We start from the raw sequence: 18039 nt of genomic DNA on the forward strand, positions 1-18039 counted from the left end.
TAAAAGAATGCTCTAGCGTCTCCCCCTGAAAGCCATCCACCCAGTAGGGACGCCAAAGAGGGTTCCAAGTGGCTTTGGTCTGTAGTCGAGCTGAGCCAAGGTCCAAGGAAGCACTGTTATTTTTAAAGAACTCAGTCCCCGTTGAAATTATTTGCATGGATTTGTGGATGCACGTAGAGGTGGATGTCTTGGAGACCCTCCATGCCATCCTATTCCATATTCTTCCCCACTGCGCGTCCACGAAGGCTGTGCAACGAATAAGGTGGAGTGCTTTCCTTTTACATTTTGGGGGTGCCATTACTCGACTTGGGGCTGTTCAGACTAGTCCAATTTTCCCCTTTTCCTATCGACCATTATTTACTGTATAGTCTTTATGCCTCTTCTTTAGGTCACAGTTGGAGATGTGTGTGTGGTGGATAGAAAGCCAGTCTTGGAATCTGGAAGACCTGAGTTCAAAGTGCCGCTGCAGAGCCTCCCTAGGCAAACTTTTTTTTTTAACGTTTTAAGTTGAATAACGGTTGCTGATATAGTGCTTTACAAGTTATCACATATGATTTGGTCCTGATGACCAGTGAAGGGAGTGTCTACAAGTTTCCCATACAAATAAAGCAATAGGTCTGGACCAAAACATGTTTCCTTGCCCTTTGGGTCACCTCCAATTTATCTTTTGGGAAGTACAGCATTCCTAGATTTAGAAACATAAAAGCACCACTGGAAAAATATTCATATAAAAAAAAAAGCTTCTTGCACCGGGTAGCAGTTTGGGATTATTGAAAGCATCATACAAGTTCCCAAACACAACCTAAGAGACTGACCAGTTATAATGTGGACATTTTTCATCCATCTTAGTCTGCATATGTTGATTAGGCCTACTTCTTTTGAGTATTTATAAATCTCATTAATGATGCTCTGAAATATTCTGACACTTAATGTAATCAGCTCATCATCTGCAAACAGGAGCCTCTAGAAGACAGGATTCTTGTCCATTTGAACTTTACATAACAGTGAACACCTGTAAGGAGCATACCTAGATGGTCTTAATCTTGACTTTAATAATCAGATCACTGAATGGTGGTTTTTGTGGTTGCATTTGTCAAGGAATCTGATGTGGTCTTAAACATAAATACAAGAGACTCACGTATAAAGGGAACACAAGATGAGAAGAATGAAACATGCTGCACTCCTGGCAGCCAGCTGAAGTGGTACTTTTGTAAAAACAGGAAAAACAATGGCTGTTTTTTCTATTTTATTGTAAAAAAATGATTTTTTCAATTTTTTAAAACATACAGGCAGAAATGTTTAATACTCCCCATTAACACTGTTAAATCTAACAAACTGAAGCAGAAATTCAAAAAATTAACAGCCACAATAGTTTATTTACAATTGAATTTTTATAAGATATTTACAAGACAACCAATTTTACACATCAGAAATGGTATCAAAAGTATGAATTACAACACAGACAACAGTGTGTGAAATGGGTATAAAACAAAAAAGCTTAAGTGAACAGACAAGTTGCTTTTCTTTTAATTTATTAACACTAGCTTAAACTTGGTTAAAGCGAGATATTAAAAACAAAGAACTATGTTATAGGAAAGAATTGCAGGGCCTTCAGTTGAAGATTGAATTTCACAGTGTTGTATCCCATATAGGGAGAAATAAGACTATTTTTTCCCCACACTCTAATAACACCCACTGTCAATTTAACTTTTGGTACTAGCCTACTCTCTGACCCTTTTCTCAGGAAACCTGGATGTGTGAGAATGAAAACTGCAGAAGCCTGCCAGTGGGGCAAGACACAACAAGGGCTCTGCAGGGCAGGGAGAACCATGGGAGCAGGAGCAGCTTCTGCCTGGTCAGATAGCACCTCAGGGATTCCTGTAACACTAGCTAGAATTCAGAATCCTGACAAATCCCCTGGGTAGGACACAAGCTGAAGGTCAAACTTGCTTCAGCCAGCAGCTGAAGCAGACCCCATAGTAGGAATTTCAGCAAAATAACAAGGACAGAAGCCAGGGAGAAACAGTGAAGAAGAAAGCAGAGGCATTGGCTAGTCTTCCTTTTCCAATGTCAGAAAATGATGATGGATGATGGGTACTCCCCAGGTGAGGTTAGGGAAGTCAAACACCCTGGGATATAGGGATTGAAGAAAGAGCAAAGAAGAAGTATAGAAAAAGAATCTGGGCTGGTTTTTCTGGAGATCTCCCCTCTTCCTGAAGTTTAAGGTATTGGCTGAGGGCAGCTAGGGGAAGGAGTCCTATTTTCCTTCTATAACCTTGCTGCATTAACCTACCTATTAGAGTCAGTTGCAGATCATTCTTTCTCCTTAACAGGAGGAGTTCATGAAGAAAAACCATAGCTCACTCCAACGCACCAAAAAAGAGAATAAAAGTTAGAAGATCTTCCATGAATACTGTATATGCTGCTGGGAGAATCCTTATAAAAAAATCAAACCCAAGGAATGCAGACCAATACCTCACAAGATGAACAGTGTAAGAAGCAGCTTTTCTCCTCTTCCTTCCAACACTGGTGTCCTATTCTATTTCCACTAAGGGGCTAGCCACACATTCTCTATTTTGACTTCTCCCCTAAAAGTGCTTATGGTTTTAGGTACAGCAAATTTCCTTTAAGGATCCAAATCCTTCTCCCTTCACTGCATAGAGACTAGAAACTCAATTCTCACAAGAGTCCTGAAGGCTAAAACAAAATGCAATTCCTATAAGCTGAAGCCTTGGCTCTATCTCTCCTCCAGCTAGTACAGGTCTCTTACACAGTTGCCTGGGAGTGCTACCCTGAAACACTTAAACAAAATGGAAAAAAAGGAACCAATATTGTGCGTGTAGAATTCTATTTTCACAAAGAATATTCTATCAAGTACATCAATATGCGGACACATTTGTCAGCCAAATGAAGTACATAGAAGCATCTCCTCTCCCCCCCCCCCCCCAGATCTTTACCCGCCACCAAGAACTAAAAGGACAGAGTCTCAATAAGGAATACTTCAGAAGTGATTTGACACACGGGCATCTCAAATGCCTTGTTATTCAGGCTACCGGGTTTTATCGGATTATACCATGAGGGTAGGGTGGGCTAGTAAATTAAATTAAGAGCCCGTTCTCTTTACCACTCACACAAGATACAAAGACTTTTGAGGAGGACTGAGAGGAGGGGAGGAAGAAGGAAATGGAATGGGACTCAATTTATTTACTAACCAAGAAAATAACCATAACTAAACTTCCCCTTGCCCATCCCTATGAGGATAAATCACACAACAGTTTAAGAGGATTCTTGTCTAATAAGACCACTGGTTCCTCAGACCTCTTTCCACTCAGTGAGGAGGGCCATATTATCTTATTTTTCTCCACTCTTCATTTGGCCATGAAGCTAACGTTGAGCCATTTTAGGGTGGATCAACACCACCATGCCCAATGCCACACAACACTAATATACATCTTTTCTAGGCAAAGTTTGGCTCACCAAGAATCTCTATCTAGTGACCACTAAAAGTCAAATACAGGACCCTTTGAAGCTTCCTGCCAGAGAGGGCCTTGCAGATTAACTTAAGAACTCATTCCCAAAAGTGGGAAAGAACAAACAAAACCCCATCCCCAAAATGAGCCCAACAAAGGAGTTTTTGTGAAAACAGAATGACAAAAACAAAAATAAAAACACCCAAACTCAAAGGAAACACGTAAGGGCATTATCAGTGAGTGATAATAGATAGGAGAACACGGGGTTTGGGTAATCGGGTCACATATACAGGTCTCGGCCATTCTCTGGAAATGGCAGGCTACAACCATCTGAAGATAAAGGTCTCTCGCCAGCACAGCTATTTCCTACATGTCCTGTGAGGTGTCTGCTTTTTCTGGATCTCCAGCCTGCAGCGGCTGCGCTCATCCAACCAGGGCAGCTCAAAATTCCTAGCGAAAATAGCAAAAATCAACTGGTGGCACTGGAAGAGGAAGAGATTTAGGATAGGACTAGAAGCACAGAGGAGAGTCACACCAAGCCCTGACTTCTGCTTTCCAGGCTTGGTGCAAGTCTTCTCCCTCAAAGTCTGCTTGGGAAGCAAAGTAAGTGGAGTTTCTATTTCTAACTCAATCCTCCTGTTATCTCAGGGATTTTGCCATTCCAATAGTGAATTTCTAAGAGAAGAACCACAGCTTTTTGCCCCACCTTGTATCTCACCAGGCTTTTGTGAAGTACACAGGGGAGCTGGACTATCCTAGCTGAAAAAGAAAACCTGGATTTTCCTGGGGTAGCAAAAGACTGGAAATAAAGCAGCTGCCCATCAAGTGGGGAATGGCTGGACATACTGTGCTATATTATGATGTAACTGAATATTACTACACCATGAGATGAATGTGAAGAATTCAGAGAAACATGGGAAAATTTGTATGAACTGGACAGAACAAAGAAGGTAGAACCATGAACCCATATAAGTAATAACCACAATACTGTAAAAGAAAACAACACAAAAGCAGCCAAACAATGACCACAATAAACAATCATGGTCCCAGAGGACAAACAGTGGAATATGCTTCCTTCTTCTTGGTAAGGAGATGGAGGGCCGAATGTGTGGAATGCTATGCATAGTGACAGACTATTATGCTGCTAGGTTTTGCTTAATTATTTTGCTTTGTTATAAGGAAGGGTGAATGTAGGGGATAGTAATGGAGGGCAGTGGGAGGTGGGCTGTATATAAGAAAATAACTATGGTATACAAAACCAAGGTTTGGTTTTGGTTTTTTTTTTTCAGTAAAACTTAAAAAAAACAAAGTCTAGTACTTACTGTGGGGTCAATTTTGGTAATGGTCGTCCAAATGCTACAACAGGCAAGAAGGGGGTAATCAGCAAACTTTCAACTATGGGGGAAAAAACAACCAAATGGAACCTTTTTAGTAAGCATTGTGAAGAAGACACCATAGGCTATCTCTATATGTGCCACAGACTCAAGCATGCTGTACCCTAGAGTTCTATAACTGTTCTTAATGCAACCCACACCACTGGGTAGATGGAACTTACCATCATCTGGCTCAGGGAAAAATGAGGTAACCTCAGGCTCAGATTCCTGAATTCCTTTCTTTTTATACATTCTGAGCTGCAGTCGCTGTAAAATTCTTTGTTCCCTGATCCTCTGAATATCCCATCTGGAAAACAAACAAACCAGCTACTGAAAAACAGAGCTAGGCCAGGGCATCTGTATGCCCTAGGCAAAGTCTGAAAATTCCATCCCTATGCATGAAAATTGTGGGGGCCTCACCACATAGGAGAGTGAATCATGGCATGATGGTCAGAGTTTGGAGCACTCAGCAAGTCCTGAGCTTAAATGCTGCCTCCTGCACTGACTGATAGAAGCAAGTAACTCAACCTCTCCCAACCTCAGTTTCCTCACTTGTAAAATATGAAGAGTAACTGTAGTACTTGTGAGGCTCAAGGAAAGAATGTATGCAAAGTGTTTTGTAAATTTTAAAAGCACCATATAAATGTCAAATGTTATGATATTATGCTATTTGTTGCCAAAAGTTATCAGGAGACTTTGCTGTAACACATAGGAAGAGACATCACAAAACAAACACCTAAGTGCCATGATGACCACAATTTTCTGACCTTAATTTATGCATTTATTAAAAATTATATTAAAAAGTATCCCTCACTATGCCCATCTGTCATTGCCATTTCTTTCCCCACTATTTCTTTTGCCGGAAGAACCAAGTAAGGGAAGGACTGAGGAAAGGAAGAGTCAAACCTGGGCTGACCTAAAGAAACTTCTACTCCCAAATAAGGCTTCCAACACATGGGAAAGCTGGTAAGCCAGTTTAATTGTGTGAATGGTTGTCCAGAATGAAAGAGAGACTCAAGATCCCAAGGTTGGCCTGTCCCCAGGATGGCCATCTCAGGCCTTACCTTTTCCTTCTCTTTTCATCCAACTCCAGTTTCGCATGCCGCTTTGAAAACACACTGTCATCCAGGTTCTGTGTAGACAACAGTAGGCATTAAGCCCTTTATTAACAGGTAATATCCATCTTCACTCTCCCCAACCCCCATCATCAGGGTGTGAACTTTTTGATGACAGAACAAAGAGTTCATTCCCTCCATGTATTAGTCTCTCCCACACACAGGGATTCCCACTAGGAAAGAGATTCCTATCAAACTGAAATAGCCCATGATAAAACATTCCTCTGGAAATGCACATACAGTATTATTTGGATTAAAATAGACTATAAGTGTTCAGGTCAGGGGACAGAAATAGGATGGGGAGGAGCTGGATGGGCTAACACCTGCATTCAGTGTAGGGAAGGAATGGTTAATTGTGATCGAGGCTTTGTCCTTATTTTTGCCTGGGCTTTGGATTCTGCCTCAGCTACTGTTGCTGCTCAGGGTTAGTTAATGTGGAGAGATGGGTGGAGAGGAGGCTCAATATACCCACTCTAAAATAGGAACAGAAACTCCAATAATCAAACCTGCTCATAGTAACCCTAAGTTCTCTGCAAAGTGGTGAGAGTCAACTTCTCTGCTAGGAATGATGCCTGCCTTTGCTCTAACTATCTTTATGAGGGTCCATTTAGAACCACTAACTAGCTGTGTGACCTCAGAGGTCAGTCACTTCCCCTCTTCAGGCTTCAGTTTCCTCCTTCATACAATAACGGGGTTAAATCCTGAAGAAAAAATGATGAAATATGCCTCCCTCCTCTGAGAAGTGAGGATAAGAGGGACCACCGGGGTAGACTGCTGCAGAAGAAATCACTAGATAGGGTATTGTTACTTTACTGTTTTGTTAGTTCTGGCAAGAGGAAAGGTGCAAAAACAAAAACCATCAATAAAAACTTAAGAATAAGACAGTGTAGTGGAGGGGCTCAAAAGCTAGCCTTGAAGCTAGAAAGACCTCGGTTCCAGTTCTTCCTCTAAAATATACTGGTCATGTGACCCTGAGCCAAGTCACATTCTCAAGAGTGCTCCAGGCAACTAAAACCACTAGTGGTAGATAAGATGCCCACTTATACTGCCAGAAGGAGTTTCTTCTGGGTCCAGACTATATCCCTATCTCCAATAAAATTAAATAGAATGAGCTGGACTAGATAATCTCTTAAATTTCTTCCAGATCTAATATTCTAACCCAATGGAAAACCACATGGACTACGGAAATAGTCATCTAGTACCCATATTTCTCCTGAACATCTCTCCTACACCAAATGCTTCTTGATACCTACCTCCAAGAGCTCTGAAGGATTTGGATCTCTCAGAGGCTCTACAGTGTGGTCCCTCCAAGAAGGAACTGGGAAAAAAAAAAAAAAGAGAGAGAGGGAGGGAGAAGAAAGATCCTTAAATTCAAAGTCACATAAGACATATGTTATTTGCTAAGAAAAGTGGTCTCCCCATACAAAACAAAGTTACCAGGTGATAGGAATCCATTCTATGGACTCTCTTGGAGGCATAATCAGTGTGCTTGCTATGATATATAAGAACCTAAAATACCAGTGCAGTCTGACCAACTAAGAGTCCAACAAAAAACTAAGCCCATAACTGTCCACTCATAAAATGGAATTGTGGCTCCTGAAAAAGAACTGAAATTTCATTGTAATTTTGAGAACTTTTATCTACTAAAGAACATTACTTTCCAAAAATGAAAGGATGAGGAATGCAGCTGCTCGACATCCTCCAGCCTCCCAGTACCCACCCAAGGCCCCAGCCAGCAAAATTCCTATTCTACTCACCAGCCAAGACTGAAGTTTCTCCTGCAACACTTGATGACATCAGACATCCTAAATAATGCAGGAAAGAAGAAGAATCTCAGTGTAAAAGGGAAAAAAAGCCCACACCCAAAATGGAGGAAAGAAATCATCAGTAAGGAGATTTGAAGTTTTTTCTAACAAGACTTTTTTTTGGGAGGGGTGAGAAGGTGTGTGGGGAGAAATTCTCTCTTTCTTAAGAAGGGAGAAAAAAGAAAGAAAAAGAGGAAAAAACAAGCCCACCACCATTACACTGAGATTTCTTCTTTCTCTTCATTATTTAGGGTGATTTCTTTGCAACAGTTGATGGCCAAGGATATAAAACCCTAAACTCAGAACATGGCAGGTGAGTAAGAGTTGATGCTATTTTCAAATACAAGATTGGTGCTCTTAAAACTTGCAGACGTGTTCTTTCTTCTTAAATAGTTCCCTCTTCCCCTTTATATAGACTACACCTTGGCTGATCTAGCCTGAACAGGCACAGAACAGGAGCCTGGTTCCCTTGGAAGAAGCCACTGAGGTTTTCACATGAAATAGGGCTATTGAGAATAAGGATTCACATATATATTTACAGCTTTGTTTCTTCAATGGATTTAGTACCCCCAAATCAGGCTTTTCGGTTCCTGTTTTCCCCATAATCTCAAGGAAATGGTTTAGAATTTAAGTCTGGTTTCCAAAAACAGCCAGGTACAAAGAGTAGCTTCTCCAGCTCAGCCATTTTCCAGACTGGATGGGGAGCTGCTTCCCCTTTTGTCTTTACGTTGTTACGTGGTGTTGCTATGGCAGCAAGGTAAACTCAAAAAGGATGAACCTGTTCATCTGATTGAACCAACAAGAAATCTGGACCTAATTCAGAATTCTCTCCTAGCCTTTCCCCCACCCACTAAAGTTCACAGGCCCAGTGAAATCGAGAGCAATCTCTCCACCATTCCAATTTCAGCACTAGGACAGACAGACAAAGTCTGGAGACTGCACTTTCCTTTCTGAAATGGATTCCCATCCCCATCCTTGCTAGGAGCAAAGCCCAGCATCACACACTCAAGGCTGCAACTCTATTCCAGAAGGTTTCCCCACCACCCTGGAGCACCCACAATGACTGACAGGCTCAAATTACATGACTGAAGGAGCATTAGAGTTACAGATTGGCATGGGTGGTATGAAAGTACCTCTGTAGGGAAGTTATGAGGGGGTAAAGGGGGATGATCAAGATACCACTCCTCCCACCCTCCCAATAGCTCAGATACACCCCCAAGAAAGTCCTTATTGTTTCATTTTATTTAAATATATCAACAATCAATAGGCTACCTGAAATTAAAGTGAGTTCTTCACATTTTAGACCCTTTGTGAAATATATTAAAAAAAATGGAACTGCTGGCCTTTAGGGGATACCTTTTGCCCCCTCAGACCAAGACTAAAATACAAATGAGTGTTTGTATAATCAAAGAGGGAAGACCCAATTGTGAACCTCCCCTGTCCAAACTGTCTCCCCACCCCTAAAATACTCTTTAGTCTCTGAGAGCACCCAAAGGCCAGCCTCCGAGGCGTTACATAAATATCAATTGCAGGAACAGTTATGCATGGCAAAGTTTAAATTCTATGCATTTCAGAGCACAGAAAAACCCACATCTCTCAGAGGACATGCAAGTTTCTGGAGACTACACACCCAAGTCTGGTGCTCATGTGAGAATCAACTTACTGGCAAACATCTCCCAGGGTTGTAAGCAGGCAAATACATTGAGTACATTTTCAGTAATTCCATCTATTTGCAATGCCTGCACAGTGTCTGTCTCTGGCTGTTAACTTACACATTCTTGACAGAACGCTGCTTTATTGATTGTACCTTTTAAAAAATGCCAATGGCATTTTCACACGTGTTAGCTTGACCGCCACCACTAGGGTATAAGAGCAAGTGTTCGCTATGCCTTACTTGCTACAGTCTCCTCCTTCTTTGGAGAGGGTTCCCGTAATGGTAATGGTGATGGGGGAGGCTGGTGCCAACGACACAAGTACATTTCTGTGGTGGAAAGGTACGGCAATTCTTCTAGCTCGCTTGTGAAGGCTTTCTCCTTGGGGTGAGTGCTGGGTGCCTTCTGGGGGACAGAGAGTTTTGGGGGGGTGTCCACTGAAGACCGGGGTTTTTCAGGAGTCTCTTGGCTCCTCAGTTCACGTCTACATACAGTTTCAGGTAAGGAGCCACAGGGTTCCTCTTTAACTGGAGAGTGCTTAGGAGTTTTTGTTTTGACTTTTGAAAATTCAGCAGCCAGCTTTTTAACTGGAGTTTTTCTCTCTGCACTTCCAAATGAGGATTTCCTATTGAAAAGGGAAAGATATAAACCCAATGTAATGATTTCTGAATGAAATTTGATGAAAGGAAGTGAGAATTTTAGCCCCCTTTGTCCCCAGATGACCAGTGGTTAGGAATCTTACCTTTGTAACACAGACACTGGCATAAATTCTTAAAGCCATTTGTAGAATTCAAGAATTACCAGCACCCTTTAGGGTCCACCCTTTGCTTTATTCAAATTATAGATCATAGCATCATAGATTTAAACAAGAAAGGATCATCTAGTGCAACCCCTGAATTCCAGATAGGAAACAGAGGCCCAGAAAGGTTAAGCTATTTGCTCAGAGTAACACTGACAGTTAACTGTCGAGTTAAGGCAGAAAAAGAACCCAGCTGAAGAACTGGTTCCCTCAAGTCTAGCACTCTACCCACTAAACTACACTGCCCTTTTAAAATGTATACAGCTTAACAACTTATAATAAGCTCTATCCTACCTCGTGGATCCAAACTTACTAGCCTGACAATCAAGACTGCCTAATATCCAGCCCCATGGTAAAGTCACCACTACTCTCCAACGGCCACTTCCACTCCTGAGTTCCTCTCCTCACTGTTCTGCTCCTGAGACACCTGCTCACTCTCGTCCTCAGCTTATTCCCTGCCCTTTCAGTTTTCATCCTTTTCTATCTGCCTCTATCTCAATCCCAACACTGCCTCTAAAGCCTACCCCGTCATCACAAGGCCTTCTGACTCTAACGAGCAGCAGGGCCAAAACACCAGAGCATCCAGACTGGAGGGACCTTAGGGAGCTTCTGGTTCCCTCCTTCTAATTTCACAGAAGAGAAAATGAGTCCTCCCATCTCAGCATTCCTAGAGCACTTAGGGTCTGCCCCCACCCTTTCTAGCACCTGGAGATAAATGAATTGGCCTCTCTGGTGTGTGAGGTAACGATTAAATAACACCTACTAGGTGCCAGGCACTGTGCTAAGCCCCTTACAATTATCATTCCATTTGATCCTCACATCAATCCTGGGAGGTAGGTGCTATTTTTATATTCATTTTACAGATAAGGAAACTGAGGCAGGAAAGAAAGTGACTTGACCAGAGTCACACAGCTAATGACTACCTGAGACCAGATTTGAACCCAGATCTTCCTGACCCCAGGGCTTTGTCCACTTCATCCCTACTTGTGTTATGCTATCTCCATAGGGCTGATTTGTTTCTGTGGCTTCTGTGATCCCACCCATGTTGCTGGCAGACTTCAGGTGCAGAAAAGGCATCTGAAACACTGGCTGACTTGACTGTTGGGATTGTCTGGAGGAACTCTTCTCACTGACCATTTGGCGAATCTTGGCCTCTGCCCCATGTCTCAGATCACCCACCCCTTGTGCATTCCTTTCCCTTCCAGATACAGGCCTTGTGGACGTACTTGCCCCAGGCCTAAAGTCCAGGCAGGGACGGTTGTGTTACCTTTTGTGTCCCTTCCCACTCCGTCCACATGAGAAAGGTTTTGATGGCAGGGCCTGGGATGTCTCTGAAAGTTCGGTCTGGCATTCCAGCTCAATCTTCTCAGAAAGTTCAGGCTCCTCCCGCTCTTCAGTCTCATAGCCTTGAAGCAGCCGGTGCCTCTCTTTCTCGTTATCCTTCTTCACCAGCTGCATCCGTCTTTCCATACGTTCAATCCGAGCAAGGAGCTACAAAGGAAAAAGTTACAAACCATAGACTTAATATAAAAACTAAACACAGGTACTCAGCCCTATTTGGGAGGCAGGATCATGTATTTCCCCCTTCCCTATCAGATTCAACTAATTTTTCATTAGCAGACAAACAGCAGTTTGGAGAACTCTCCTCAACACACATGATATGGGAGACAAAGGTACACCATTAACTGTAGGGGTTAAACAGCAATGAATACAGGATATACCTTATTGTTCTGGTAGAAGATGCCTCCCAAAAGCAGGAGAACAGACCTCTTCTTTCAGTGTTCTGATCTTATGCTGCCAATAAAGCAGCCCCAAATCAGCAATGGAGTTTTTAGAATTCACCTTTTGGTAGGTCCCAAATTTCCCCAGATCCCACCCTCTCTCTACACCTCCATTCTTCTTCTAAGTTGTACCTTCCCAAATCCTCATATGTAAAGACAAGGTCCAAATGGCATGTTGTGCATGAAATAAGATCTCACAACAGGAGGTGCCACTCTGAGGACCTCACTGCTACTGAAAAACTCTCTGGAAAACAGTAAGTCCTCCAATTGAAGGATTTAGGAAAGAAATCAGTTCCTTAAAATCTCATTGATCATTCAAGGGAAATCCTGCATGTAACCTCAGCATTTGAGGTCAATTGCCATAAATGACTTATATGCCACATTAAGAATACTGATAATTCCCTCCCCCCATTCTAAAAGAAAAAAATAAAGGAAGAAGGTAACTGAAATCATCAAACAAAAAGGATGGAGGCCTTGACTATCATTCAATACTTCAAATTAAAATATTTGGAGAAAAGGTGCCAACCATTCAATTCATAACCTAAAACAAGAATTTCCTTTTAGTTACACAGTAATCAACGCTACCTCCATTATACCATTCAGCTGCAAAGATCCAGTTCAGAGGCCAACAGAAATGGAATAAGAGAAAGAAGCTTAAGCAACGCTAAGACTGCAATACACAACAGAAGCAGTGAATGCCAAGTTAAGACTGACACTCTTTTATCCTCAACTCACCCCACTCTTTCTGCCTAGGAGAGCAGTTCGTAGGGACCATTACCTCAGGAACTGAGCAGAGACCTCGACAATCAGCAGAAAGGGCCCCCCCAGTGTCAGCCATAACTCTCAATTCATCTCCTGGTATCTGTTTTGAGTCACAGCCTTAACGTTACTTAACCACGGTTTGTGGGTGACATTTCCTTGATTTCTTCTCTTCCCCCCTCCTCCCGTCCAGCCCTCCTCCCCTCCAAGTCCCTCACGTAAGGATAGGATGTGTTGTAATTACAGTACCATCACACCCTTTGACTGCAGTACAGTAGCAGAGCAGGGCCACCTCCATGTTGGGTAACTTCCACAAATCAACACCATGAAATGTTTTGAGGAGACCTGTCCCAGCTCCCATCCCACCTTGAAGACTGCACCCTCGAATAAAAGGATTGACTGCCGCCTGATGCGAATCATTTGGAAAGCAAACAAAACAGCAATGCCACTCTGCTCCCCTGCTCATCCCCTGGCGCACACAAAGCCAAATAAAAAAAAAAAAAAAGTCCACTGCAGCCTGAACACGACAAGTGTAGAAACAGGGAACAGGTTTATTTTTAGACAGCTGCAAAGCCTCAGGTTATGGGGACCTGGGCTATGGTAGACCATGGTACCCCACTGCTTTTTTGACATTTCAAGGTGATGGAACAGTCCTTAAAATGGATGTATCTTCAATTACCAATTATTAAAATATGGCTGGATATTCTTTTCCTCCAAGAAAAAGACAACATATTAAATCATTTTTTATTATTCTGACATTCCTAAAAGGAGAATTTTGCATCTTTCCAGTACATTCAACATGCTCTCTCTTGGCAACGTCCTATGGAGACCCCTCCAGCCTCAAACAGTCAGTACTCAAGCTCAAAACAGGGGCTCTTCTGTGTGGGTGTGTTTTTATAGCTCAGGTTCCTACTGCAGACCCCCTGGAATCAAAGGCAGGGATTCGTTCGATATAATTTTCTTTAGAATCTAAAGTGGGGTTTCACCCCTAGACCTCCTGCCACAAAAGGGCCAATTATCCCTCCTGCTAAAGGATGTTGCTGCAGTGGTTGGAGCAGCAGCTGCTCTCCCTCCCCCACAATGCATTACAAACCCTGTAGCCCTTTAAGTTAACCCCTTCCACACAAGCTTCACATTAGGCACCCCACAGCGCTTTTCTGTGTGTCGTTGTCCCCCCTCCCATGGATTTAACCTCCTAGCTGCCGGGTTCCCTTCTCTCTTCAGCATTTCCCAAACCCAGTTACCATTTTAACCCCTTAATGCGCAAAGCCTTCCCTCCTGCTTCACCATGCCTTTGCCCTTTAACCCCAGTGTCTCTAAAGAAACATGCGTACCACCACCACCACCACTACCGCCTCAGCAGAAGCTGCAGCCCCCGCCGCCACCCAAAGTTAACTCTAGGTGGACCGCGGCCCTACACCGCCCCTAACCATGCGATGCCCTTTAACCCCACCACCCACCCCCTCCTCCAGGGGGAGCATGCGCATCGCTCCCCCAGCAGCCGAACCGCAATTAACCCGTCCCGTACCGAATCCCTCTCGGCCTTGAGCTCCTCGATCTCCTTCTCCTTGGCCTGTAGCTGCTGCTGCTGCTGTTCGATGAGGTCCAGCTGCAGCAGGAGGATCTGCTTGAGGCAGGCGGCCTGGCTGCTGGCGCCCGAGCCGCCGCCGCCCCCGAGGGGGCTCTTCCTTACGCTCTTCCATCGCCCTTCCGAGGACGCCAGGGTTCCGGCGGCGGCTGCGGCGGTGGTAGTGGCGGCGGCGGCGGCAGCGGGCGGCAGTGGCGGCGGCCCGGCCAGAGGGAGCGGCGGGGGTCCCGCCGAATCCGAGGCGGTGGCGGCGGGCGGGGTGGCCCCGCCCTTGTCCGCGGCCGCCGCCACCTGGGAGCCCGTCTGGCCGGGCAGCACCGCCTGGTACTTGGGGCGGGGGCTGCAGCCCGCCCCGGCCGCGGCCGGCTCGCCTCCAACCCCGGCTTGCTTGGTGGCGGGGGGCGGGCACGGCAGGGGCACGGAGCCACCCCAACTCTCCTCCTGCTGCCCGGGGGCCGCCCCGGCCGGGAGCACCAAGCCCCGGCCCTTGCCGCCGCCGCTTCCTCCACCTCCGCCGCCTCCTCCTCCTCCGACCGGGGAAGGCGCCGGGCTGCCCCCCTGCGAGGAGGCCACGGGCGGCCCAGGCTCTTTGAGCTTACGATGGCGAGAGAGAAACTGGGCCTCGGGCGGCCCGGACTCCTCCTCGGGCCCGCCCAGCGCCGCCGCCCGCTCGTAGTCCAGCCGCTGCTGCTGCTCGGGGTTGCCGCCGGCGGGCGCCGCGGCCGCCTTGAACACGGCCGATCTCATGGTCATGGTGGCCCGGGGCGGAGGGCGCGGACTGGGCTGGGCTGGGGGGCGAGGGCAGGTGGGAGCGGGAGCGGGAGCGCTGGGCGAGCTGGGCTCGGCTGGCGCGGCGCTGGGCTCAGCGGCGCGGCCCCGGGCCTCGGCTAGCGCTGCTCCCCCCGGGCCGGGGCGCCATCCCGCCCCCGTGAGGAGAAGTCGAGGCCGCGGCTGGGGCGCGCCGCCCGCCCATGGGGGCCCCGCCGCCGCTGCTGCTGCTGCTGCTGCCGCCGCCGCCGCTGTTGCTGCCGCTGCCGCCTCCGCCTGCGCCTGGGAGGCGGGAGCCCGCACCCGGCCGCCCCCGGGCTCATCCCCAGAGTCCGCCGCCGCCGCCGCTGCCGCTGCCGCCGCTCGGCCCCGGCCCCGGCCCCGGCCCCCCGCCCTGGAGCTCGCCTCAGCCGCCCCGCGCCACCATGGCCCCCCCCTCCTCAGGAGGGGGGTGCGGGATGGGCCCGCTGCTTGGGGGAGTTGGTCGTCACCGCCGCCCCCGCCCCCCCGCGGGTCTTCACTGCCTGGGGTCCCCACCCCCTTCACCGCCCCCGGTGCCTTCGCGTTTCCCTTTAAAAAAAACGGAGTCTCCCGGAGCCGGAGTCACCGCTGCCGCCGAGCGCAGGACGCATGCGCCCAGGAGGGCAGCGGGAGGGAAGGGAAAAAGGAGGCGAGAGGAGGGGGCGCTATTGTGAAAGGGGCCGAAGCCGCCATTCAGGGCGCGGAGGGGAGGGGGCGGAGGAGGGAGTGGGGAGCTGCTGCGGGAGGGAGGGAGGGGCGGGGGAGAGCTGAAAGGAGGAGGCCCAGGGTGTTTGGAGGGAGAAGCCGCACAGCTAGGGGAAAGGAGGGAAGCTGCAGGGAGTTGGGGAGGGGGGTGGGGGGTTGGGTATGGGAGGATTAGGCTTTGAAGGGGCCCCTAGGGAAAGGGGAGGCAGTGAAGAAAGGAGTTAGGGAGAAGGGCAGGGGAGGGGGATGCGGGTTCCTTCCCTAGTCTCAATGTTGTTCCGTTCATTAACTATGACCTGAGCAACCACCCACTTGGTGCAGAGCAATGACTCCAGGAATCTTGCACTCCTTCCCTTGGATGCAGGAGGAGAGAAGAACGGTGCAGAATGGCATTCGGCCCACCGCTTTTCTCTCTCCCTGGCCACGTTTCTCCTGCTGTTACGGGCCTGGGCAGTGAGGAATAATAATTGGCCATTCCATGGAGCATGCACCCCGAGTCCAAGTCTCCATTTAAGGCAAACAGTTCTCTTTTTTATATCATCTCTACCCTGCCATGATAGAAAACGAAGGGGGCAGAGTGTTGTCTGATGATAGCTTTTCCCACAGGAAAACCCAAGCTCTCTTGGGGGTGGGGGGGTGTCATCACAATCTCCTACTGAGATGCTCCCAACTCCCAACTGCCCTTCCTCAACTGCCATTTCTAACAGCCATCCTCAGCCACTCCTAGAAAGGCTCTTAAAGGGCTGAAGGTAGTCTTAGACATGGCTTAAGAGGGTTTTTGTTTTTAGTATTTTTTGCCGTTTTGGACTTTTTTTGTTGGATTTGAGGGTACTGCTTCCACAGCCTTCTGTGTTCAATACTGTCCCCGCCAATTATGTTCTTTATACTTTTTTTTTTAAACGTTCATGGGAACTTTGGTCCCCTTTTCATATTTCTCACAGAATTCCTATCTCCCTGGGTGTGGGGGTGGGAAGAGGAACCATCAAAAGATTTCAGTGAAATGTTTCCCTTGCTGGTGTCCAGAGCCCAACCTGAGGTGTGCATGGCGGAAGAGTAAGATCCTTTGGTACATCTTGAAATCCTCTAAAGCCCCTCCCCCATCTTACAGGCCAAGAACTTGAAACACTCAGAGGTTTAAGCCACTGGATCTGAGCAAAGGAGCCCTCCTAGTGGCCAGCTCTCCCACAGATGACTCCCTGCAATTGAGAATTTAACTCTCTGTTAGCCCAGGACTATTTCTTTCCCAAAGAACCTAGCCATGGGTCCTTGTGAAGGCATTAACTCAAGACAGTCCTGTTTCCATTTAGGTTTCCTTCCTGTAAACCAACATGGCATCTCCTCTAAAAATCCCCCAGCTGGAAATTTTTGGCTTTGAGAAGTCTTAAGCTCTGGACCCTGCATGAACAGGATGAACCAGCAGGGGCCTTGAAGTAAGTATTCTGTAGACAGAATCCCTGCGATCAAACCACTCAGCTTTGTGCAGTGGCTGACGCTGGAGACCAAAAGAAGTAGGTGCCCAAAGATCATTCCAGAGGGAGAAAAATGGGATTGACAGCTAAAAACTCAAGAGAAGTATTTTAAGGACCCTGTAAAAATTGGCTCCAAGACCACTTTTTTAAAGAAACAATAGGCATTCTCATCTAGTCTAATCTATTCATTTAAATATGATCTCTTAAGACCATTTTTAAGCTCTAAATCCTATTCCCTTTGGCTTTTTGATGGACAAGTTTACTGCTAACATCTTTTTGCTCTTTATATTAGTGAGAAGAGTGCCTCTGAGCCTAGAGTGGGGAATCAGTAGTGTTCCACCCCATGTCTGGCACCAGTCTCTCAGGCCTTGGTTTACCCTTGGCTTCCTGGATCAAGGCTGGGCTTAAGGAGAGATGACATTTTGGCTGCTCACCAGGACAGGGAATTCATCAATGTGGGTTTCCTGAGGTTCTTGGAAAGATAAATAAAGACTACAGTGGAGCACCACCTTGTGCCACATGGCACAAAAATCACATGTGAGTGGAGGTTATTTCCCCGTACCCCCATCCCCCAACCTGGACCTTGGGGAAGAGGATAGGCTGATGAAGTTCTAATCTAAAGGGTGCTTTCATGCAGAAATCCTACCCAGCATTCCCAAGTTTCTACAAACTATGGATGTGTGTGTGTGTGTGTGTGTGTGTGTGTGTGTGTGTGTGTGTGTGTGTGTGTGTGT

General features: G+C 46.5%; 1 protein-coding gene and 1 long non-coding RNA gene across 8 annotated transcripts in view; one reads left to right on the forward strand and one right to left on the reverse strand.

The window, feature by feature from the left end:
- Nucleotides 1–1356: 1356 nt before the first annotated feature.
- Nucleotides 1357–15120, reverse strand: MSL1 (MSL complex subunit 1). Of its 6 annotated transcripts, XM_027872920.1 has the most exons (12): nucleotides 14283–14332; nucleotides 13004–13160; nucleotides 12774–12857; nucleotides 11936–12008; nucleotides 11482–11705; nucleotides 9658–10040; nucleotides 7716–7763; nucleotides 7212–7276; nucleotides 5908–5975; nucleotides 5026–5150; nucleotides 4793–4865; nucleotides 1357–3920 (listed from the first exon to the last, which is right to left on the reverse strand). In XM_027872920.1, exons 5-12 carry the CDS (start codon nucleotides 11682–11684, stop codon nucleotides 3830–3832), a joined length of 1056 nt encoding a protein of 351 aa, XP_027728721.1. In that variant the 5' UTR covers nucleotides 11685–11705; nucleotides 11936–12008; nucleotides 12774–12857; nucleotides 13004–13160; nucleotides 14283–14332; the 3' UTR covers nucleotides 1357–3829. The 6 variants fall into 6 exon arrangements, with proteins under 6 accessions (XP_027728721.1, XP_027728718.1, XP_027728720.1 ...); XM_027872917.1 differs by lacking the exon at nucleotides 11936–12008; XM_027872919.1 differs by lacking the exon at nucleotides 11936–12008 and having other exon boundaries at nucleotides 12731–12857.
- An 894-nt stretch (nucleotides 15121–16014) lies between these two features.
- Nucleotides 16015–18039, forward strand: part of LOC114050979 — an 11188-nt gene continuing 9163 nt past the window's right edge. For both annotated transcript variants that reach the window (XR_003570099.1, XR_003570100.1), the window contains exons 1-2: nucleotides 16015–17266; nucleotides 17598–17842. This is a non-coding gene — a long non-coding RNA (uncharacterized LOC114050979). The remainder of the gene's footprint in view (nucleotides 17267–17597; nucleotides 17843–18039) is intronic.

Source organism: Vombatus ursinus, unplaced genomic scaffold, assembly GCF_900497805.2.
Source record: "Vombatus ursinus unplaced genomic scaffold, bare-nosed wombat genome assembly UNPS02014801.1, whole genome shotgun sequence".
Lineage (NCBI taxonomy): Eukaryota > Metazoa > Chordata > Mammalia > Diprotodontia > Vombatidae > Vombatus > Vombatus ursinus.

Excerpts from the sequence above, each read along its gene's own strand:
- MSL1 (XM_027872915.1), bottom strand. The coding sequence starts at position 15,095 with ATGACCATGAGATCGGCCGTGTTCAAGGCGGCCGCGGCGCCCGCCGGC. Across the intron at positions 11,706-14,282 it reads TCAAGGCCGAGAGGGATTCG|CTCCTTGCTCGGATTGAACG; the intron begins GTACGGGACGGG and ends TTTCCTTTGTAG. Across the intron at positions 7,764-9,657 it reads GAAGGAGGAGACTGTAGCAA|GATGTCTGATGTCATCAAGT; the intron begins GTAAGGCATAGC and ends TGCATTATTTAG.